At 40.2% G+C, this 25,425-nt stretch overlaps 1 protein-coding gene across 1 annotated transcript in view; it reads right to left on the minus strand.

Annotated features, from left to right (window-relative positions):
* Window positions 1-25,425, minus strand: part of CSMD1 (CUB and Sushi multiple domains 1) — a 3,274,537-nt gene that overhangs the window by 1,102,837 nt on the left and 2,146,275 nt on the right. Inside the window, exons 13-14 of the mRNA XM_073626646.1 lie at window positions 11,396-11,578; window positions 1,253-1,579 (exon numbers count right to left, since the gene is read on the minus strand). Of these exons, the coding sequence (XP_073482747.1) occupies window positions 1,253-1,579; window positions 11,396-11,578 (510 nt within the window). The remainder of the gene's footprint in view (window positions 1-1,252; window positions 1,580-11,395; window positions 11,579-25,425) is intronic.

The raw sequence follows: 25,425 nt of genomic DNA on the forward strand, positions 1-25,425 counted from the left end.
TAAATGATTTCTAACTATACTGGATATGTGTATGCTAATTTAAAAGACAGACTTTGCTTAATGTATTACAGTGCACAGCAATGGTTGCACTTTGCTTTTCTGCTTATCAGTCCATTGAGTCACTTACAAAATGCACTTTTTGTGGGACTGATATCTTTTCTCAACAGTTAATAAAGTATATTTAAAACCAATCACTAAAATCTCAAATAGTATTTAACATGTTAATGTGATTTCAGTTTTTTTATATATAGTTTAAATCTGCAGCTTGACTTGCCATCAAGGTCCTTGTTCAATCACTTATTTGTTTAGGGTGACAACGCTGTCTCCTGGCTGTGTTCCTGCATTGTCACCCTTCCATACATGCTTCCAATGGAAGCTACAGGTGACCACTTAAAACAAAATATGGTTCATTTTTGACACCATCTGAAAAATTACATGCATTGCTTGATTGTGTGCACGTGGACAGGAATTGGCTGCAAAAAGGCAAAAGATCAGCAGCACTGAGATGCAAAAAAGGAAGACAAAAAAGTGACTATTTTGTTAACAAATTTCACTACAAATTATGAACAGTGGGGTCAATTTACTAAAGACAAATAGACTTTAGAAGTGCAATTGCGCTCATTTTCCTCATAGCTTAGTGAATGCGGTAAAGCTTCACTTTGTAAAGAATACCCAATTAGGTACAAGGAAAAAAAAACAACATTATTGCTTACATATGATAGAATGAAAGAAATCAGCAGAGCACATTCACTAAGCTTTGGGGAAAATGAGTGCAAGAGCACAGTCTATTTACCTATAGTACCCCATTTTTTTTTCAAACGAAAGGAAATTCATAAATAAAGATGGTAGAGTAACTGCATTAAGCTATTGTGAGCTTTCTCTAGTTACTAATTTTCTAATCTCTTTTTCAATATAATAATGAAAATATGGAAGAGCAACCTTGTAAAAATAAGGAAGTCAAACAAAAAATGCAATAAGGTGAACATTGCAGTAAAACATATGCTCATGGCAAACACACTATACATTTGCTTTAATAAAGACTATGAAACATATTCAGTTATAATGCCATTGGTAATTTAAGTCAAAGAACATGATGGGGTGTATACACTAATTCTCAGAATCTATAATTTTTATCCATACTGAAATATGACAATGGTTCAGTTCAATTTCTTCTGGGAATGTGTTTAAATAAAAAAATCAATTTAAACATATTAAAATAGCTAAGATTGATTTTTTTGAAAATTATACTTACTTGTATAAGTAATATTAAAGCCTCTACCCGTGGTTGAGTGATCAGACTGGAATTCTAGACGTACTATGTGACTATTGCTTGCAATCTGAGAGGGCACTTCATTTCCTGAAAATGTACCAAGTGCAGGTAATTCTGCAATACCTTCATCTTTTACCGCAACATAATCAAACTGGGGTTCCACATCAAAGTCATTAAAGATCAGGTGAATCCGACTTCCTGGTTCTGATATTATTAGCCACACACAGTTCATATTGTTTCCATATTCATCAGGATAGTTTGGGGAGAGAATTATTCCAGAAGGTGTGGTAAAATTAAAGAAGCATGAAACTGTAGAGAAAAGCAATATAGGTGACGATACAAGAAATGGCACACACATAGGGAATTCATTTTTTTTAAACATTTACAATTTAGTGTTTTACAGATTTGATTAATTTATCTCCCAACAATAACAATTTTAAATGTCACCTTTTTAAAGAAAACAAGACTCAGGCTTTGTATTCCTGTAAATTGAAAATATTATTAGAATCAATTCCATAGTTTTACCAATGCAATATATCAAGGCATGGTACATTTAGGTCTTGGCTCCTATAATATACCTCCAACACAAAAAGGAGAATTATTTGTTGGATGATGTGTCAAAAGTGCATGCCATAAACTGACAGATCATCAGTGTGAAGGTAAATTATATTTAAAGTCCAGAAACAACTCACCCCTTATCTCACAATCTAATAGGACTCTAATAAAGAAACATCAAAGTTTTTTTGAATCATTTCTTTTATGTGAATTTAAATGTCATTAATTATAAGACTTCATTCAAAGGGAATTCATACATAGGGAACATGCAGGGGATGACAGATTATGTGTACCCAGAACTGTGCATCCATGCCTGTGTGAATGTAAAGATTGTCATGCATGTGAAGATTTGCACTGTCACTTTGTCTCTCATTCTGTCATTGATTTTGGCAGACTGGCTGCACACAGCTTCAGGGAAATTCTGTAATTTCCCAGGTGCATAAACATGACCCTCTCCATGGCTGTAGGAGTATATACCCCCATGTGAATGGAGCTAATCATATCAGAAAATGTTAAAGTGGAACTCCAGTCACATTATATTTCATTTTGAAAAGAGAAAAATGCATTTTTATTGTTGCAATTGTCTACGTTTAACCACTTCCCGCCCGCCCACCGTCATATGACGTCCTGGGCTTTGGGCGGGTATATCTGAATGATGCCTGTAGTTACAATCATTCAGATATTGCCAGTTTCAGCCGGTGAATCTCTACACCACAGGAACGATCATAGTGGCCGTTCCGCCTCTTGATCGTTCCTATGGGAGGCGAGAGGGGACGTCCCCCCCCTCCTGCCGCACTCCGGTGCTTGCTCCGACTCACCGTTACGATCGGTGAGGCAGAGAGTGGATCCACCGGTGCCGGATGTAGATCATAGAGATTTCCGGCGGACCAGATGGTCGCCGGAGTCTCTATGATCGTCGGAGGCTGGGTGCGATGTTATGATGTCACGCCTGGCCTCTCCATTCAAAAAAGAGGCGCCGCTTTGGCTGGGAAGCGGCGATCGTTTTATTTTTATTTTTTATTTCAGGCTTCCCAGCCTAGTGGTGAGATATGGGGTCTTATTGACCCCATATCTCACTATTAAGAGCACCTGACATGTCATATTGCTATTACAAGGGATGTTTACATTCCTTGTAATAGGAATAAAAGTGATCACATTTTTTTTTTCAAAAAAGTGTCAAAATAAATAAAAATAAAATATAGTTAACAATAAAAAAAAAAAAATTTTTTAAAGCGCCGCTGTCCCTGTGTGCTCGCACGCAGAAGCAAACGCATATGTAAGTCCCGCCCACATATGAAAACGTGTTAAAACCATACATGTGAGGTATCGCCATGAATGTTGGAGCGAGAGCAATCATTTTGACCCTAGACCTCCTCTATAACTCAAAACATGTAACCAGTAAAAAAATTTCAAGCGTCGCCTATGGGGATTTTAAAGTACCGAACATTGGCGCCATTCCACGAGCGTGTGCAATTTTAAAGCGTGACATGTTAGGTATCTATTTACTCGGCGTAACTTCATCTTTCACAAAATGCAAAAACATTGGGCTAACTTTACTGTTTTGTTTCTTTTTTAACACAAAACTGTTTTTTCCTCAAAAAACGCTTTCGAAAATACCTGCGCAAATACTGTGTGAGATAAAAAGTTGCAACAACCGCCATTGTATTCTCTATGGTTTTTGCTAAAAAAACATATATAATGTTTGGGCATTCTATGTAATTTTCTAGCAAAAAAATGATGATTTTTACATGTAGGAGAGAAATGTCAGAATTGGCCCGGTAGGGAAGTGGTTAAGAGATGTCCTTTTAGGTGTTGACTCAATGGTGAAAAAAAAATTCCAAACTGTATGATTGTTATAAAAAACAATAGTAGAGGGAAATCTGCTATTAGGGATTCCTGCTTTTGGTGACAACAGTCAATGGTGACATTTTTGCTCCTTTTGTGGAGATTTCCCCTCACTTCCTTTTGTGTCTCTGGGACAGAAAGTGACGAAAAAGAAATTGTTTTCACTTATCTATGTATATATTTAACAGAAAGGTATCAGAACATTGCCAGAGTCCTAGGCTAGGTTGCAAAATGTCTCATACTATGTTAATTTGGATCTAATTAAAGCATTTTGCTGCAGATGGAGGTTATGAATCAGTTCAGTTTGTATTATATCTAACAAATAGAACAAAAAGGTTACTAATCTCTGGGGATTAACTCCAGGGATAAAGCAAAAATTCTTCCACTCTACAAGACTTTGGTCCGGCCTCACCTGGAGTATGCTGTCCAGTTCTGGGCACTAGTCCTCAGAAAGGATGTACTAGAAATGGAGTGAGTACAAAGAAGGGCAACAAAGCTAATAAAGGGTCATGAGGTTATTAGTTATGAAGAAAGGTTGCGAGCACTGAACTTATTCTCTCTGGAGAAGAGACGCTTGAGAGGGGATATGAATTCAATATACAAATACCATACTGGTGACCCCACAATTGGGATAAAACCTTTTCGTGGAAGGGAGGTTAATAAGATGTGTGGGCACTCATTAAAATTAGAAGAAATTAGGTTTAACCTTAAACTACGGAGGGTTCTTTACTGTAAGAGCGGCAAGGGTGTGGAATTCCCTTCCGCAGGTAGTGGTCTCAGAGAGGGGACATTGATAGTTTCAAAAAACTATTAGATAAGCACCTGAATGACCACAACATACAGGGATATACAATGTAATACTGACATATAATCACACACATAGGTTGGACTTGGACTTGCATCTTTTTTTAACCTCACCTACTATGTAACTTTTTGACTTGTTAAATAATGATTGTACAGGCTTAAAAACTATATTGTTAGTACTGCAGTTAGCATGGTGCCCTTTAGGCCACTTGAAAACAGTGCTTTCCAGCTGGAGTGCATCCCTCCCTGGGTTTACATGCACTCAGGAGGGACAGGAGCAGTTTCCAACCCCACTGCAGGCAGCCTGTGGAAATCTATGGGAGGCTGCAGCTGTACGGGGCTGAACACTGTACTGAGTGGAATAAGAGTTTAGGGTCCTGTGCATTTAGGGATAAGGTTCAGACAGGCAAGAGGCCCGAACAGGAGGTTTTTTTTCTTTCCCTCTTAATTCTAATTTGGTTTTAAAGAATGTTTGGTTTTGCACCTAGAATTCAGGAAATAGCTAACTGGAATTGTTGGTATAAAACAATAGTAGTTGTAAATCATTATTGTTCTAAAATACCAATGCTTTGAAGGTTTGTTACAATTAGGATGTGAAGATACAGGTACATTCTTCATGCTAAATATGTTGTTGTCACCCACCGGATTCAGCAACTAGGTTACTTACACAATGGCAATACACAAAACTGCATCTTCATTAAAGCGGAACTAAAGGCCTAATACTCAACTGTCTAACGGTTTTGCAGTGGCATCTTCATGCCCTTTCATTGGCCGGTGAGGGATGATGTCATTTTTCTTGCAATGCATGTCTCTTCTACTATAAAAGCCAGCCTGATCTTTGTTTCCTACAGCTGGACTTCAGTTCCACTCTAAGCAAGGTACATTACTTGTACTATATTCTTATTTATGATCAGCAAATTATTCTAAATAACTAACTGTATTCTATGAATAGATGTCTCTTTTAAAGTCTTTATTAGAACTGTTATTAGAACTTTATTCACAAAGTAGAAGTCAGATTTAAATTGGTCTGTAAAAAATGTGCAGAGATATGTAGATAGATTGTCTATGATACTGTGTATGGTACTGTATATGGTAATTGACTTTATGAGCTCTCTCTTTTTAAGATTAGTTGATATGTTTGGAATGATTAAGGCTATATTTTATGAACATTTGATTCTCAATAAAGTGTTCATTTGTATTGACTGCTTCGAAACACATGTCTCATTATCTAAGAATTGTATAATGCATTTACAAAGCATGACTGTAATTGTTTTCAACATCATTTTATTTATGTTTTTTTAGACTCCATTCACACCTAGCAATTTGACCCATGGGTGGAATTGCCCCCATTCTGCCTGTGATTCCAGAATCGTGGAAAGAACGGGGGGCGCGTCTGAGATGCCATAATTGTTACTGGCAAGCCAATCATGGTGCAATTTTGCTGTGGTTGTCACATGATAAATTGCACTGCAGTCACAGCAAAATTGCAACATACAAAGCTTGTCATTCAAAAAGAAGCAGGAGCTTCTTTCGGGCGACAGCATTGTGTGTTGCGATTTTGCCACGATTGCAGCACAATTTATCAGGCATCAACCATGCCAAAATCTCACCACGATTAGGGTGCCATTAATAGGAAATGCCATTGCAAAAGAAGCCTGCGTTTTGTCATGATCCTGGAATCACAGGAAGAATCATGGGCAGAATTGCAGCGATTCCGTCCATGATTCAAATCACCCAGGTGTGAATGGAGCCTTATTCTTTCCCTCTGGTAATCTTCCCAGCAATGTCAGAAGAATTGTTTTTATGGCCATGTGTGTGTTTAAAAAAAAAATACAAAAAGAATTACAAGTATGCTTATAATTCATGACTACTTGACTTTGTCTGACAATCAACTATTTCTTTTCTAGTTATGACATAGGGTATGACACACAAACTAAAAGAATTGCTTGGAAATGTGAAAACCTCTTTTGAAGTGACACTGAGTAGCATAATTTAAAGTTCTAGTTCTCTGTCCTTAAAAACTAAATGGCACAAAGGCTTAGCAAATGTAGGCAAAGGGTCTGGTCACGTAATCCCATAGGTTAATTTGTTTTGTTTTATAACAACATACCTGCAGTGCATTGTGTAATTGAACTGAAAACTGCTAGGATCATCAGCACGAGGCTCTAAACAGAGGTCAGAACACACATTACACTATTGACTCGGCATGAACCTCTGTATTAAGATTGTTTCTAAAAAGTTAGATTTTATATTGCCCAATGACAAACTACTTTAAGAATATGATCTCTGACATAAAGGATTCACTTATCTACATACAAGGGACTTTTTTGAGCTCTGGGGCACATTTATCTGGTGTCTCATTTTGGCCCCTTTCACACCAGCTGACCGATTGGGTCTGCCTGCCCGTTTTTCGGGCAGAACCGATTGGACTACCCATTGTCCTCTATGGGGCGGTGGATGTCAGCAGATATGTGTCTGCTGACACCTGCCGGGCATCCAATCGGGCAAAATCTGCTGAAAACAGACGTATAGTAATACATTTGCCATCCATCCAGTGGGTCAGATCAGTCGACAAATGGATGGAAACAGACATGCAGTCCGTTTCCATCCAACTGCCCCATAGCAGAGTGGACATGAACCTGTCATCCACATGCTCAGCGGGAATCATCAGAGAGATCCCCTGCTGAGCAGGTGGATTCTGCTCGGATGGATCGGCCCCGTGTGAAAGGAGCCTTTTGCATACATCTAAAGTAGTGTTTCTTTTTTAAATATAAACAAATTGTGATTTATTAGCATCTGTGTATTTTAATTTTATTTGCTACATGTGTATCATTCTTTCATTATGTGACTTAAATTTCAGACACAAATGTCAGATTTCTATTGTATGACTATATTTCCAATAATATCATTAGAGCATTATTCACTTTTGAGCTATGATAATGAGAAATATTAGATAGTAAAAGATTCAGCAGTTTATTATAGTATTCTAGTAAGCAGGCTCTTATGCCGCGTACACATGAGTGGACTTTTCGACCGGACTGGTCCGACAGACCGAGGCCGGCGGATAATTTGACCGTGTGTGGGCTTCATTGGACCTGCGGTCGAAAATCTGACGGACTTTAGATTTGGAACAAGTTTCAAATCTTTACGTCAGAACTCCACGGACCCAGTTCCTATTGAAAAATCAGCTTGTCTGTATGCTAGTCTGACGGATGAAAACTGACGCTAGGGCAACTATTGGCTACTGGCTATGAACTTTCTTATTTTAGTCCGGTCATACGTCATCACGTACAAATCCGTCGGACTTTGGTGTGATCGTGTGTAGGCAAGTCTGTTTGTTGGGAAAATCCATCGGAAGTCCGTCGAAAAGTCTGTCTGACCAGACTGGTCGAAAAGTCTGCTCGTGTGTATGCGGCATCAGAGCTTCTAAATAAATTGTTGTCATACATGTAAAGAAAGTTTTAATACCATACTAGAAAGGAAATATGGGCACTTAAACTGTGCTTTATGAAAGCCTGGCTAGCAGTTAAATACCCTACCATCTGATTACCAGCAAGCATGCGAGACTTAGGGAACTGCTTATGCACATCCAGCATAGCTCAGCCACTTTACCCTGTATGCTCTTATGTGTTTCAGAAACAGCACTTAATGCTGTCATGTTGTTTGTAGTCAACCAAACTGCACAGTTATGTTTACCTTAAAGTAAATTTAAAGAACTTCTTTATTCATAAATTATTGCCTAGACTAGAATGGGAAAATCTATCTAACTATTGCTTTGCGCTTTTACCCTATCAATATACTATATTGTAACTATAGTATAGTTACAATTTTGTGAAACTACTGTAGTTGCTATAAACTAATTTAGAAGTGTAACTGTAAAACAGATCAATTATTATTGTAACAACTTTGTTTTGTAAATGATCCCATGAAGAATAATGCTATAGTAATTATGCTAAACACTCCTTATACTTAATTGGGCTGATTTACAATAACAAGACAATGGGGGGGGGGGGGGGGTTTATTAAAACTAGAGCATGCAAAATCTGGTTCAGTTCTGCATAGAAACCAATCAGCTTACAGGTTTTATTGTCAAAGCTTAATTGAACAAGCTGAAGTTAGAAGCTGATTGGCTACCATGCACAGCTGCACCAGATTCTGATTGCTCCAGTTTTGGTAAATCCTCCCCATAATTCACTTAAATTGGCCTCACACATAAAGCCTGCTGGGCTGATCCAGAGAAATCAATAGATTTTCACATCCACACCTAACAGCATGGATGGAGGAATCTGCCTCTGCCACTGAGCTATTGTATTGTGACACCAGGCACCCATGGCTGTCAAAATATCTGAATAGTACCATTGTATATGAGGTCCTGAATCACGGAGAGAGATAACAGAGTTGTATAATCTGTTCAATATACAGGGTAACAAACCTTCCTACCAAACGGCTTGGGAATCGGACCTGGGGGGGTGGTGGAGGAGGGGGTGTGGACGAAATGGTCGACCATGGTGCACAAAGGCATACTCAACACCTCATTGGTAGAGGCAAACTATAAGGTGCTAGAGCGTTGGTACCTTGTCCCTACAAGGCTAGCTAAACTATACCCTGGCACTTCATCCCTTTGTTTCAGGGGGTGCGGACAGGAAGGAGATATGTATCATGTTTGGTGGTCTTACCCAAAGGTCTGACGTTTTTGGATCAGAATATTCAACCTGATCTACTCAGTGACAGGACAAAATATACCCAGAGAGGCCAAAACAGGGTTGTTCACTGACTTATCGGGGGAGATCCCCAGGCATTTACGTTCTCTCATATTTTTTATTCTCCTAGCGGCTAAAATCACCATAGCCCGTGCATGGAAAATGCCTGTAATTAAAGTTACCTTGGTAAAACACAAGGTGTCCTGGATCATGATCAACGAAAAACTGGTCAGTATAAGACAAGATAGGCAAGCCAGGTTTGAGAAAGTTTGGAAGCCTTGGATTGCTTATCTTCAAGCTCCTTGAAATCTGGGTCGTTTGTGCCGAAAGGCCGGGACTCGGGGGACCCATTCAATCCCACTCTGTTCTACTCTATCTAATCTCTCATTTCTCTCCTTTCCCCCCTTTTTCTTTTTTTTTTTTTGGTAGCCTCCCTGGCGGTTTTCCCGAGTGTGGCTCGGGGTTAAAATTCAGTACCATTAGCGGTAACCCCGAGCCACACTCGGGATCGCATTGCAGGATCCTGGGGCGGCGTTACTTACCTTGTCCCCGGGATCCTGCGATGTCCCCCGCAGTGTCCGAGGGCTCCGTCCTCCTCCGAAGCCTCTCCGTGCCAGGCTCCGTTCCCTGCAAGCGGCGCGACGCATGGGGGCGGAGCCTGGCGGCAAATTCAAAAAAATGTCAAAAGCATAACACATACAGTACTGTAATCTTACAGATTACAGTACTGTATGAAATTATTTCACATCCCTTTTGTCCCCAGTGCTTTGCCCCATGCCCTGCATGCAATTTTACATGATATACACTGTTCTTTCTGCCTGGAAACTGGAGATTTTCCATAGCAACCAAAAAGTGTCCCTTTACGTCAAAAGTGGCTTTAGACCAGCTAGAAAACAGCGATAATAAATTAGAACACTTGCAGAATTGAGCGATAGTGAATTGTGGGGAAATTTATTTTATTACTATTTTTTTTTTTTTTTTTAATTATTTATTTTTATTTATTATATTATAATTTATGTTTTTGTGTTTCAAACTTTATCATACCCGGGATATCTACTAGACTCTGGTTTGGACAGATTTAAGTGTGTTATTGTTAAGATTTACAGACCTACAATATAAAACGCCAAATTTCCATGCAAAATAATTGTACCGCTTTCAGCACCTAAAATCCGAAATAATCATACCGCCAGGGAGGTTAAGTTTATGTGCATGTTTTGGGGTTTTTCTGCTCCATCATTTTAGACGATGGTTCGGCCACACCATAATGATGGAGGGAGGGGTGGGGGAGGGGGGACTTTTCAGTTTTGAGGGGTGCTATCAGGAGACAAGGAAGCCTCTTAGGTCTTGATATAACCCTTCTTAGTGAGTTTTGTTATAACTTATGTGATAAGAGCTACCAAGTACTATGTATATTGCATCTCTGTTTCAACAACTTTCTGATGAATACTTGGGCATAATGTTCTTTATTCTGTATTCTGTATGCTGTTTTGAAAAGGTAATAAAAACTATTGGAACAAAATATCTGAATAGTAATATTGGCTGATTGGTTGCAGTCACTGTTCAGCTAACTTTTTTCAGCCTGGCTCCTTCGATTTTTTAATTCAAGCCATGTATGGCCTGCCTAAAGCTGGCCAAAGATGGATCAAAATTAAATTCCTTTAGCATGGACTGGATGAATTTTAGTCCATGTGTGGTCATGTCTGTTTAACAGAAGTTGATAATTAGAGCAACGTCTGTCGAACTGGATTGTTGGAATTTTTTTTCTCAATGAGCCTGCTGCAGCCAATTGGCTGATCAGTTTATTCTGACATCGGAGAGTCCCACTGTCAGAATACAATGTGGATGGAAGAAATTATTCTTTTTTTTTTTCATTCAGCATGTTGTCTGATGGAAAAAAAAAACTCCTCCATGCTCAGTTTTAGTTTAATAAAGCTTTTTTATCACTTCAAAGCATCAAATAAAAATTGATTTTTTTTTATTTCTCTTCATATGATTTGGTATTCATCATGAAAACAACTTCATCTGACAAAGTAAATAAACCTGAGCAACTTAACATTATGTATGGATAGTGCACTAGCCTGGTAATAATCACCCTATCAAATAATTCGTCCTTTTGGGAAGATACTGACTTGGAATTTTATTTGTCCTTTCAGATGCTTCAATCAAATATTGGCAATGAATAGCTGTGTAATTTTACCAATATACAACTAAGAAGACTTACAGACACAACTTGGCTTATTTCCAGACCATTGATTATTTTGTTGACATGTGATTGTTTTTTCTCCAACAAGTTCAAAAGCTGCTTGACATTCAAATGTTAGTATGTCTCCATGGAGGAAGCTGCTGCCATTTCTTTTCCCATATACTGAAATTCCTGGGTCCCCACAACCACCCTTGTCAATTTCTGAAAAAAAGAAACAAGGTAGACACTGCAAATAAATAAAACACATATAACATAGAAAAATTATTAAATCATATTGTATTAGAAAATAAATAGAACAAGTAGAATAAATCTGAAAATAGTGCTTGAAACACAAATTTATAAATGCATACAGGAATTGTACAAAACTTGACATATTCTAGTATGACATAGTTTATCATTTTGTTTACCAAATTGAACTCATATAATGGTACCTCTTAAACTTCTTAAAGGAGAAGTCCAGCCTGAGCTTTTTAGGCTGGGCTTCTCCTAAGGTTCAAAGGAGTGCAATTCGTTTTGCACTCCTGTGACCCGGTTTCAGCGGAGAGCGGTCTGAAGCTCTCCACTGACGTCACTGCCATCTGTCGAGGCAATGCGTCATCCCAACTTCCCAAGTCTGGATCCGCCAGTTGCCTTGATTGATGGCAGTCTCGGCGTCTCAGCGAGGGCCTCTCCCTTCCCCTCCACAGCTCATCTCTCCAATGAGCATGGAGAAGCAGACCAGGAGTGATGCTGACTGACGGTCAGCATCGCTCTACTTGGGGAGGAGTGAGAACTGAGCCATTGGCAGAGATGGCGGGAGACAGCTGCAACATCGATCTGATCCACCAAGGTAAGTATGATTAGCAAAAAAAAAAAACATACGTCTCTTTTAAGTTGTTGGATAGCACAGATTTGCTATATAACTTGTTTAGAACAAATTATAACGAAACTAAATCTAGACAGTTTGGAAAACTCATTCAACTCATTGTAATCTTCATTGCTAATGCTACTGATCACTGCCTGTGAAAGTTGACTTACTTGTATAATCTTGTGACAATCTGTCCCGCTATTTTTTATATGTCACAGGCGCATGCTCAGTTCAGCATTTGATTCACGGCATGCTATGTGTGCCGTTTCTGTAATAGCATGCCAGGTCTGTCATTTACTCTGAAAACGGCACAGCTAGGAAGGATTGCGATACTCTGCATTCCACAGCTTCCTGCTTCTCCCCCTTGTGACTGTGAGACATCACACAGGGGGAGTGAACCAGTGTATCTCGTATCTCAGTTCAAACAAGAAAGCATCTGCAGCTGTTATACTGAGAGAAAGGCCGGAAATGACATCCACAGCAGAGACAAACATCCATACCTAAGATGGTGCAGCCAATACCCAGAAGAGGATATCATTTATAAAACTTCAAAAAGGTAATTGCAAAGTGGCTTTCATGAAGATTACAATGTGTAAGGCATGTTAATACTTTGTTCTATGATAGTACTAAAAAAAAGAAAAATAAAGCAGGGTTTACTTCCTCTTTAACCACTTGCAGACCCGCTCGCGCCGATATACGTCGGCAGAAGGGCATGTACAGGCAGATTAATGTACCTGTACATTGCCCTTTAAGAAGCAGCTTTCAGGCGCCCACCGCGAGCTCCGTGAGTGTGATCGTGGGTCCTGTGGACTCGATGTCCGCAGGGATACCCGCGATCATCTCACGGATAGGAAGAACGGGGAAATGCTGATGTAAACAAGCATTTCCCCATTCTGCCTAGTGACACTGACACTGATCACCGCTCCCTGTAATCAGGAGCGGTGATCAGTGTCATGTCATACATAGCCCCCCCCACAGTTAGAATCACTCCCTAGGACACACTTAACCCCTTCAGCTCCCCCTAGGGGTTAACCCCTTCACTGCCAGTCACATTTTCACAGTAATCAATGCATTTTTAATCGCACTGATCACTGTATAAATGTGTATGGTCCCAAAATAGTGCCAAAAGTGTCCAATCTGTCTGCCATAATGTCGCAGTCATAATAAAAATCTCTGATCGCCGTCATTACTAGTAGAAAAAAAATATTAATAAAAATGCCATAAAACTATCCCCTATTTTGTAGACGCTATAACTTTTGAGCAAACCAATCAATAAACGCTTATTGCGATTTTTTTTACCAAAAATATGTAGAAGAATATGTATCGGCCTAAACTGAGGAAAAAAATGTTTTTTTATATATTTTTGGGGGATATTTATTATAGCAAAAAGTAAAAAAATAATGCGTTTTTTTCAAAATTGACGCTATTTTTTGTTTATAGCACAAAAAATAAAAACCGCAGAGGTGATTAAATATCACCAAAAGAAACCTCTATTTGTGGGGAAAAAGGGACGTCAATTTTGTTTGGGAGCCACATCGCACAACCGCGCAATTGTCAGTTAAAGCGACGCAGTGCCGAATCGCAAAAAGTGCTCTGGTCTTTGGCCAGCCAAATGGTCCGGAGCTGAAGTGGTTAAAACAAATATCTATTGACATCTATTGCTGAAATAAAACAACCTTCATAGAAAAAAATCAAATCTTGATTAGGCTAATTTACTTATAGGCATTGCTAGAAATGTTCAGCCAACTTAGTCCACTGTATATGTCATTTCTGTTTCTTGCAAATATATAATTATTTTTATATAATTAACATACAACAACTGCATCATTCTCCCCAAAATAAATCAGGTTGGAAGCTCTAGTTACATATTTGAATCTCTTTAGCAAATGCCCCCACTCCCAATCTATGTTTATGCCACCTTCTATACACTTCAGGATCAACCAAGTGCTTCAAAGAAGAGAACAATCATTCTCGAAGCATCATCTTGATGCTGGTGGTTATTGGGCCCATCTATGCTTCATATGTGTTCTGCTTTATATGTCTTATGCAGCTGGAGACCAAAAAACTAAATGTATGGGAGTGTTTCTTCTCCAAACTGTACCAAAAATGCCCTCACCCCCAATCCTTGTATGGGCATCATGGGGACACTAAGCAAGGGGAAATCTCACAGACAGCAATATAATGCGAGAGAAATATAAACATATCAATTTTTATATCTAAAGGTGAAAAATATGGCCATTACCATTGCTTTAAAGCAATCTATAATATTAACTTAGCATGCTACCAGTATTTGAGGTCTAAAGATGAAAACAAACATATAAGTGAGATGTCGCTGCTACTCTTATAGGGCAAAGACATATTTTAAATCACATTACCAAAAGTGATTATAAACTCTATTTTTCGATTCTTTTAAATAACAAACAGGTTTATACTTACCTGCTTTTTACAATGGAAGTGCACAGAGTGGCCCCGAACCTCTGAATCCCTGAAATGACCATGCTCCTGGCTCCTCCTCTTCTTGATTTGCAAATGGGGTCACACCTTTCTATGGGGGGATTGAATCTATAGACACAGACAGTGTGGCTCAGCCCTGTCCCAGCTCCCTCATCACAGGATTTAACTGACAGCAGCAGGGGCCAATGGCTCCCACTGCTCTCAGCCAAGACCGTGAGAGCAGAGAGAAAGGAACGAGCCTCTACAGATGAGCACAGCGCTGAAATGAGAGAGGGCTCAGTTAAGTACAATGAGGGATGAGGGGGCATAATGCTTCCTAAACATTTTTTTACCTAATGCAAGGAATGCAATAAGGTAGAAAAATATTTAGGCTTTAGAACCACTTTAACTACCTGAATATTAGAATGAATGCCTTTGCATGTAATATATGACTGTAAACACATTGGGGTTGATTTATCAAGAGAGTAAAGAACCTGCAGCACGTAGGTTCACCCCACAGTGTTAACCTTAGTAAATAATGTGAGCCTGTGCTAATTTAAAAACTGATGATCAGTGCCCTGATTACATGTCAAGATGTCCCCTACGAGGAGATGCCACTGATCAGCTCTCCTTGCCACATACTCTGTCAGTGTGAGGCGAGGAGAGCTGATTACCAGCATTTCCTTGTTTACATGTGACTGGCTGTGATTGGACTCAGCCGATCACACGGTTAAAGAACCACTACTGCGACTCTTTACAGAGATCGTCTCGCGCCGTGTTCTAGCAACATGGTGCGGCCGCGATCGCCACGCTGCACCCCCCGCATGCCCCTGACGTCATCCCAGAATGAGAGCCACACCATTTCTCCATCATTTGATGGTGGGCAGGTAGCAAGTGGTTAAAAGAAGCAGCTTCCAAAATCCTCTGTGGATAGAACTAATTAGTGAAGGCTGGCTGCTTACCAGAACAAATTGGCTTCCAAACTAATGGAAAGCCAAAAATCACCTCAAGAATTGTTTCCCAAAACCATCAACATGGAAAATGATGATCCCGAAGCCCTCCACCTCGCAGTTCAACTCCCAGGTATCAAAGGACATGTGGAATACAAATGCTCATAGAGTGATACTGATTGGTAACTTATTTATTAATAACATAAAGTGCACTCACATTTTCAAAGATAAAATCAAGAATCTCTATAGGTAATAATACTGCAGCTGCTGCTGAACAAGTGGCAACAAAAGCAAATCCCAGCTGGTGGCAAATATGCGTAGTGACGTCACCACTTCTACTGTACATAGTTACATAGTTACATAGTAGGTGAGGTTGAAAAAAGACACAAGTCCATCAAGTCAAACCTATGTGTGTGATTATATGTCAGTATTACATTGTATATCTCTGTATGTTGTGGTCATTCAGGTGCTTATCTAATCATTTTTTAACTATCGATGCTCCCCGCTGATACCACCACCTGTGGAAGGGAATTCCACATCCTTGTCGCTCTTACAGTAAAGAACCCTCTACGTAGATTAGGGTTAAACCTCTTTTCTTCTAATTTTAATGAGTGGCCACGTGTCTTGTTAAACTCCCTTCCGCGAAAAAGTTTGATCCCAATTGTGGGGTCACCAGTACGGTATTTGTAAATTGAAAGCATATACCCTCTCTAGCGTTTCTTCTCCAGAGAGAGTAAGTTTAGTGCTCGCAACCTTTCCTCATAACTAACATCCTCCAGACCCTTTATTAGCTTTGTTGCCCTTCTTTGTACTAGCTCCATTTCCAGTACATCCTTCCTGAGGACTGGTGCCCAGAACTGGACAGCATAAGCTTGGTGCGCCTGGACCAGAGTCTTGTAGAGCGGGAGAATTATTGTTTTATCTCTGGAGTTGATCCCTTTTTAATGTATACCAATATTCTGTTTGCTTTGTTAGCAGCAGCTTGGAGCATTGCATGCCATTGCTGAGCCTATCATCTACTAAGTCCTTTTCCATCCTAGATTCTCCCAGAGGTTCTCCCCCCATGTATAGATTGCATTCATATTTTTGCCACCCAAATGCATTATTTAACATTTTTCTACATTAAACCTCATTTGCCATGTAGTTGCCCACCCCATTCATTTGTTCAGATCTTTTTGCAAGGTTTCCACATCCTGCGGAGAAGTTATTGCCCTGCTTAGCTTAGTATCGTCCACAATTACAGAGATTTAACTGTTTACCCCATCCTCCAGGTCATTTATGAACAAATTAAATAGGATTGGTCCCAGCACAGAACCCTGGGGGACCCCACTACCCACCCCTGACCATTCCTAGTACTCCTCATTTATCACAACCCTCTGAACTCGCCATTGTAACCAGTTTTCAATCCATATACTCACCCTAAAGTCCATGCCAATGGACCTTATTTTGTACAGTAAAAGTTTATGGGGAACTGTGTCAAATGCTTTTTCAAAATCCAGATACACCACGCCTATGGGCCTATCTTTATCTAGAAGGCAACTCACCCCCTCATAGAAGGTTAATAGATTGGTTTGCAAGAACGAATCTTCATGAATCCATGCTGATTACTGCTAATAATACAGTTCTTATCACTAAAATCATGTATATAGCCCCTTATCATTCCCTCCAAGAGCTTGCAAACTATTGATGTTAGGCTAACTGGTCTGTAATTCCCAGGGATGTATTTTTGGCCCCTTTTAAATATTGGTGCTACATTGGCTTTTGTCCAATCCAGTCAGTAGACTGTCAGTAAAAATTAGGAACTATGGTCTGGCAATTACTTGACTGAGTTCCTTAAGTACCCTCGGGTGCAAGCCATCTGGTCCCGGTGCTTTATTAATGTTAAGTTTCCCAAGTCTAATTTAAATTCTGTCCTCGGTTAACCATGGAGGTGCTTCCTGTGATGTGTCATTAGGATAAAGCAGTTTTGGTTACTGAAGCCCCCTGATTCCCTTGTGAAGACTGAGAAGAATAAATTCAATACCTTCACCATTTCCCCATCCTTTGTAACCAGAAAACTACTAGGTTTGGTGAATATCCAAGAAAAATCAAAGGAATGTTGGTAGAGCAGGCTGAAGCAAAATGTGTTCACCTCAGTCTATTATTATTTTCCATATAGAATGTATACAATCATACAAGCCTTATAGAAAACTGTGCATAATTTTTAATGTGTGTGTATGCTACACAGAACAGTCTTGTTTTTCAATATATGCCAGCAGAATTGCATTTTGGAAGTTTTTCATAAGCTGAACAATGCTTAAGATAATAAAAAAATGTACAAAAAAGCATATACGTATACAAGATTTAACAATATGTACGAAACCTATTGCAGGTAGCCTAACATAATTAGCAGAAGTACTGCCTGATAAACTACCCCACATATATTTCTAAATCAAGCTACCAAACATTTAATACATTATAATACCAATGAAAATTTAATTCATAGTAGATGACGCCATATTATTCTGTAGAGCTGCATTTCAGAAAGTGCCAGGTTTGAATTAATTGACTAGGGTGATAAGTGTCCTTCGCGCTATCAGTGATGTGTGAAAAATAATGTAGGATAATTGCAGCAAAATCTAAAGTGTTCACAGCAACACAAATAAAGTGAAAAAGAAAAGAAAGAACGAATTTGCGCAACAGACTATTACCTGAGGAATAAACCTCTAGGTATCGTGCTGTCTAAACAATAATGACAGGAATATTAAAGTGCAATAATTGCATGCGAATAATGTATCATTGTGAAGTAAATATTAATATCTCATAAAAATAGGTAAAGCTAAGCATATCAAATATTCACATACATGCATAAAGTGTCTAATGTGAGATGCCAAAATCCTATTAGTAGTAAGTAATGTAACAATAACAGTGAAGTAGTGCAAATCAAGTGTTAGTAGTCCAAATAGTAATGATTTAATAAAAAAGTTATGTCCATATGGTAAGGTGGACTGTTCTAAAGAGTCACAGATGTATAGGTATAGAGATGATCCAATGGGTGGCTCATTAATAATATAATTCAGTGATGTTGCCCATATATAACTACAATTTTTCCTGGATGTGGTCTCCCAGAACTCTCACCTTAGAGTTGATGAATAATTGCATCTGTGAGTTCAGGTTTATAGGTGTTATCACTGTTGAATGCTGTCAGTGAGGCTTGTTGTGAATTTCTCCTTTAAAATCCTCTGCCAGAGTTTCAGAGCCTTTTTTCACTCATAGAAGGCTCTGAAACTCTGGCAGAGGATTTTAAAGGAGAAATTCACAACAAGTCTCACTGACAGCATGCAAGTTATTGTCCTAAAAAGTGTTTGGGGACCTGGGTCCTGTCCCAGGGGACATGTATCAATGCAATTTTTTTTTTTTTAAATGGACATTTTCTCGGGAGCAGTGATTTTTTAATGCTTAAAGTGAAACAATAAAAATGAAATATTCCTTTAAATATTGTGCCTGGGGGGTGTCTATAGTATGCCTGTAAAGTGGCGCATTTTTCCCACGTTTAGAACAGTACCACAGCAAAATGACATTTCTAAAGGAAAAATTGTCATTTAAAAATGATCGCGGCTGTAATAAATTGTCGGGTCTTCGCAATATAGATACAGATAATTGGAAAAAGAGCATGGGACCCCCCCATCCATTACCAGGACCTTTGGGCTTGGTATGAATATTAAGGGGAACCCGAATCAAAATTTTTTAAAAAACTGCATGGGGCTCCCCCTAAAATCCATACCAGGCCCTTTGGACCTGATATGGAAATTAAGGGGAACCCTGCGCCAAATTAAAAAAAAATGGTGTAGGGGTCCCCCCAAAATCCATACCAGACCCTTATCTGAGCACACAACCTGGCAGGCCACAGGAAAGGAGAGGGATGAGAGAGCACCCCCCTACTGAACCGTACCAGGAAACATGCCCTCAATATGGGGAGGGTGCTTTGGGGTAGCCCCCCAAAGCACCTTGTCTGCATGTTGATGGGGACAAGGACCTTATCCCCACAACCCTTGCCCGGTGGTTGTGGTGGTCTGCAGGCAGGGGGCTCATCGGAATCTGGAAGCCCCCTTTAACAAGGGAACCCCCAGATCCCGGCCTCCCCCATGTGAATTGGTAACGGGGTACATACCATTCCCCTACCATTTCACAAAAAAAGTGTCAAAATGGTAAAAAAGACAAGAGGCCGTTTGGGACAAGTCCTTTATTAAAAAATAAAAAAATAAAAATGTCCCACGGTGTAAGTTCACGCCACCCGACGGACCGGAAAAAAAAAGCCGCAACTAACCCGCCTCCATGGGAGGCTCCCGCCGTCTGATGCATCTTCGCTGTGACAGCTCTTATACAACTGAGGGCGGGGCCACCTGGTGACATAACTCTGATGCCATGAGGCTTCCCCGTGGCGTCAGAGGGGGCGGGGCCACCCAGTGATGTAAACGGGTGGCCCCACCCTCAGTTATATAGACAAATCAGACGGCGGGAGCCTCCCATTGAGGCGGGTCAGTTGCGGCATTTTTTTTTCTTTTTCGGTCCATCAGGAGGCGTGAACTTATACCATGGGACATTTTTATTTTTTTATTTTTTAATAAAGGGCTTGTCCCAAGCTGTCTCGTCTTTTTAACCATTTTGACATTTTTTTGTGAAATGGTACAGGTACATTTGTACCCCGTTACCAATTCACATAAGAGGAGGCCGGCATCTGGGGGTCCCCTTGTTAACCACTTGCCACCCAGGCCAATTCTGACATTTCTCTCCTACATGTAAAAATCATCTTTTTTTGCTAGAAAATTACATAGAACCCCCAAACATTATATATGTTTTTTAGCAAAGACCCTAGAGAATACAACGGTGGTTGTTGCAACTTTTTATCTTGCATGGTATTTGTGCAGCAATTTTTCTAACGCGTTTTTTGGGGGGAAAAAACAGTTTTGTGCTTTACAAAAAAAAACAGTAAAGTTAGCACAATGGTTTTGCATATCGTGAAAGATGAAGTTACACCGAGTAAATAGATACCTAACATGTCACGCTTCAAAATGGCACATGCTCGTGGAATGGCGCCAAAGTTGGGTACTTAAAAATCCCCATAGGCGACGCTTGAAATTTTTTTACTGGTTACATGTTTTGAGTTACAGAGGAGGTCTAGGGACAAAATTATTGCTTTCACTCCAACGTTCCCGTCGATACCTCACATGTATGGTTTGAACACCATTTTCATATCTAGGCAGGACTTACATATGCATTCGCTTCTGCATGCGAGCACACGGGGACAGGGGGGCTTTATTTTTTATTTTTTATTGTTAATTATACTTTCTTTTTTTTTAGTTTGACACTTTTTTGAAAAAAAAAAATTAAAAAAAATTTGATCACTTTTATTCCTATTACAAGGAATGTAAACATCCCTTGTAATAGGAATATGACATGACAGGTCCTCTTTACAGTGAGATATGGGGTCAATAAGACCCCACATCTCACCACTAGGCTGGGAAGCCTAAAATAAAAAAATAAAATAAACTGATCGTGGCTTCCCAGCCGAGGCGGCGCTATTTTTTTTTAATGCGTGATGTCATAACATCACGCCCGGCCTCCGATGATCATAGAGACTCCGGCAACCATCTGGTCCAGCGGAAATCTTTATGATCAACATCCGGGGCTGGCGGATCCGTTCTCCGGTAGAGGAGGGCGGCGGGAGGGGGGACGTCCCTTCTCGTCTCCCGTAAGAATGATTAAGTGGTGGAACAGCCGCTATGATCATTCTTCTGGTGTATGGAATTTCCGGCTGAAAACGGCAATATCTGAATGATGTCTGTAGCTACAGGCATCATTCAGATATCCCTGCTCAAAGTCCATGAAGTCATATGATGGTGAGCGGGTGGCAACAGGTTTAAGGGGGCTTCCAGATTCCGATAAGCCCCTCACCCGCAGACCCCCACAACCGATGGGCAAGGTTTGTGGGGATGAGGCTCTTGTCCCCATCAACATGGAGACAAGGTGCTTTGGGGGGTACCCCAAAGCACCCTCCACATGTTGAGGGCATGTGACCTGGTACGGTTCAGGATGGGGGTGCTCTCTCATCCCGCCTCTTTTCATGTGGCCTGCCAGGTTGCCTGCTCAGATAAGGGTCTGGTATGGATTTTGTGGGACCCCTACACCATTTTTTTTATTTTGGCGCAGGGTTCCCCTTAAAATCCATACCAGACCTGAAGGGTCTGGTATGGATTTTGGGGAGACCCCTACACCATTTTTTTTTTTTTTTGGCACAGGGTTCCCCTTAAAATCCATACCAGACCTGAAGGGCCTGGTATGGATTTTAGGCGGACCCCATGCAATTTTTTTTTTAATTTTTGATTTGGGGTTCCCTTAATATTCATACCAAACCCAAAGGTCCTGGCAATGGAAGGGGGGGGGTCTTTTTTTCAATTATCTGTATCTATATTGCCGAGACCCGACAATTCATTACAGCCGCGATCAGTTTTAAATGACAATTTTTCCTTTAGAAATGTCATTTTGCTGTGGTACTGTTCTAAACGTGGGAAAAATGTGCCACTTTACAGGCATACTATAGACACCCCCCAGGCACAATATTTAAAGGAATATTTCATTTTTATTGTTTCACTTTAAGCATTAAAAAATCACTGCTCCTGAAAAAATGGCCGTTTTTAAAAAAAAAATTGTCCCCTGGGGCAGGACCTGGGTCCCCAAACACTTTTTATGACAATAACTTGCATATAAGCCTTTAAAGCACTTTAGCACTTTTGATTATTCATGTTCATGTCCCATAGACTTTAACAGTGTTCGTGTGTTCTGCCAAATTTTTTGCCTGTTTGCATGTTCTGCTGCGAACCGAACAGGAGGGTGTTCAGCTCATCCCTAATTAACACTATGGGGGTTATTTATGAAAGGCAAATCCACTTTGCACTACAAGTGCACTTGGAAGTGAAGTCGCTGTAAATATGAGGGGTAGATCTGAAATGAGGGGAAGCTCTGCTGATTTTATCATCCAATCTTGTGCAAGCTAAAATGCTGTTTTTTATTCTCCTTGCATGTCCCCTTCGGATTTACAGTGGCTGCATTTCCAAGTGCACTTACAGTGCACTTGTAGTGCAAAGTGGATTTGCCTTTCGTAAATAACCCCCTATGTCTGATTTAGTTTCACTCTCTATCTCTATAAATTCTATATAGCAACATAGCTAATGAAAACAGCAGTACAAACTCAAGTACCAGGCAAATGTTAAAATCACTGCAAGCTAGAATGGCATTTGACATTTCAAAAAGCCCCTAGAGATGTCAAAAGAGAAGTCAGACTTACAAGGCTGACCTCTGGAGTTCAGATCAAACACATTCTCTCATCTTTCTCTTACAGACATCATTGTGCAACATGTACAGTGTATAGTATATTTAAATAATGGCAGCTCCACATCTCACAGATGTTTGAACCTAAGGAATTGTTTCCTCTGAATGTACATTGTCCACAGGTGCTTAGAAATAATGCAGTGTAGGATGACAATTAGGGATGAGCCAAACACCCCCTTATTCGGTTCGCAGCAGAACATGCGAACAGGCAAAAAAATTATGCGAACACCATTAAAGTCTATGGGGCTCAAACGTGACAAAAAATCTCTCTCCTGCGCTCGAGTGACTAAAACCTCAATGGTGATGATAAAGCCAAAATGCTTCAGTGGTGTCTGCCGTCTTGCAGCCCTCTTCAGAACATTGGGTATTCATCGGCTACAAAAAATCTAAACGTGAAAAATCTAAAGTGCTAATTTTAAAGGCTAATATGCAAGTTATTGTCATAAAAAGTGTTTGGGGACCCGGGTCCTGCCCCAGGGGATGTATCAATGCAAAAAAAAGTTTTAAAAACGGCCGTTTTTTTGGGAGCAGTGATTTTAATAATGCTTAAAGTGAAACAATAAAAGTGAAATACTCATTTAAATATCGTGCCTGGGGGGTGACTATAGTATGCCTTTGAAGTGGCGCATTCTTCCTGTGTTTAGAACAGTCTCTGCACAAAATGACATTTCTAAAGGAATAAAAGTCATTTAAAACTGCTTGCGACTGTAATGTAATGTTGCCCCCCCCCCAGCCCATTACCAGGCTCTTTGGGTCTGGTATGGATAGTAGGGGGAACCCCGCACCCAAAATAAAAAAAAAAAGGTGTGGGGCCCCCAGGCCCTATATACTCTGAACAGCAGCAGTATACAGGCGGTCTCCGGATTACAAACAAGATAGGGATTGTAGGTTTATTCTTAAGTTGAATCTGTTTGTAATTTGGAACAGATACATTTTGTAAGTGTAGCTCCAGCCAAAAAAATCTATTTTTAAGCTTTTTGGATAACATAGGGAAGGGTTATCATCACCCCTGTAACATTTGTTTTGCTGTCTGTGCCCCTGTTCAGAAGATTTCACCTCACTTTCTGTCCCAATGACAATTGGATTTTGAAAAATTTGTGTTATTAGAGAAACAAGGATTGATGATAAAGCTTCAGTGGGGAGACACCTTTTTCCCATATTAACTCTTACAGGAGAGAATTTACCTTCCTAGGGGTAGATTTCCTCTCACTTCCTGTTGTCTCCCTCCATTTCTAAGTAGGAGTCATTTGTAAGTTGGATGTTTGAAAATAGGGGACCGCCTGTATATACTATACGGCCTGCCCTTTACACTCTGCGGAAAATTGGGCCTTAGGTGTTGGTGGTACCAGAACACTGTAAGCCCTCACAGTTACTCTTGGTGGGTGCTAGAATGAGCCATGCTGTGAAATATTATATCAAGAATTGTAATTACGCAAACCTGTTAAAGGGGCATAAAAATTGGGCCTTAGGCGGTGGTGGTGTTGGTGGTGGTGGTGGTGAATCAACACTGTAAAGCCTCACAGATACTGTTGTTTAGCGCAGGAACAGGCCCTGCTGTGAAATATTAGATCAAAAATTGTAACTACGCGCCCCTGTTAAACAGTGGCCTAAAAATTGGGCCTTAGGCGGTTCTGGTGGCACAACACTGTAAAGCCTCACAGATACTTTTGTTGAGTGCAGGAACAGGCGCTGCTGTGAAATATTAGATCAAAAATTGTAATTATGCGCCCCTGTTGAAAAGGGGCATAAAAATTGGGCCTTAGGCGGTGGTGGTGGTGGCACAACACTGTAAAGCCTCACAGATACTTTTGTTGAGCGCAGGAACAGGCCCTGCTGTGAAATATCAGATTAAAAATTGTAATTACACGCCCCTGTTAAACAGGAGTAGAAAAATTGGGCCTTAGGCAGTGGTGGTGGTGCCCTGAACCAAAAATATTCCTAGAAGCTATCATCATGAAGATTAAGGAGGAATAGGATGGTCACTCAGCATAATAGGATAGTCCGTCAGCATATGCAGTCTTCAAGGGATCCCACATCCATAGAAAAATCAACTGGTTACATCAGCATCAGGTGCTTGGTAGCTGGTGATCCAAGACTGATTCATTTTTATGAATGTGAGCCAATCAACAGAGTTTGTGGACAGGCGCACTCTGTGATTGGTTACAAAGCCTCCAGCAGCACTGAATATGCATTCAGAAAGAATGCTGGATGCAGGACAGGCCAGTAGCTCAATTGCATATTGAGCAATCTATGGCCAGTGGTGCATCCTCAAGACCCAGTAACCCAGTGGATGTTCTGGTGGAAAGGTCTTCAAGTCTGACCTTGCCCCTAGATATTTCTGCAGCATGTAATTCAGACGCCGGCAATGGTTACTGGAACCGATCAGACCTGGGCGCTGAGGACTGAAGAATTGTCTGAAGGCATCGGTCAGCTGACCACCTTCTCCACCG

Source organism: Aquarana catesbeiana, linkage group LG04 (genome assembly GCF_042186555.1).
Source record: "Aquarana catesbeiana isolate 2022-GZ linkage group LG04, ASM4218655v1, whole genome shotgun sequence".
Taxonomy (NCBI): Eukaryota; Metazoa; Chordata; class Amphibia; order Anura; family Ranidae; genus Aquarana; species Aquarana catesbeiana.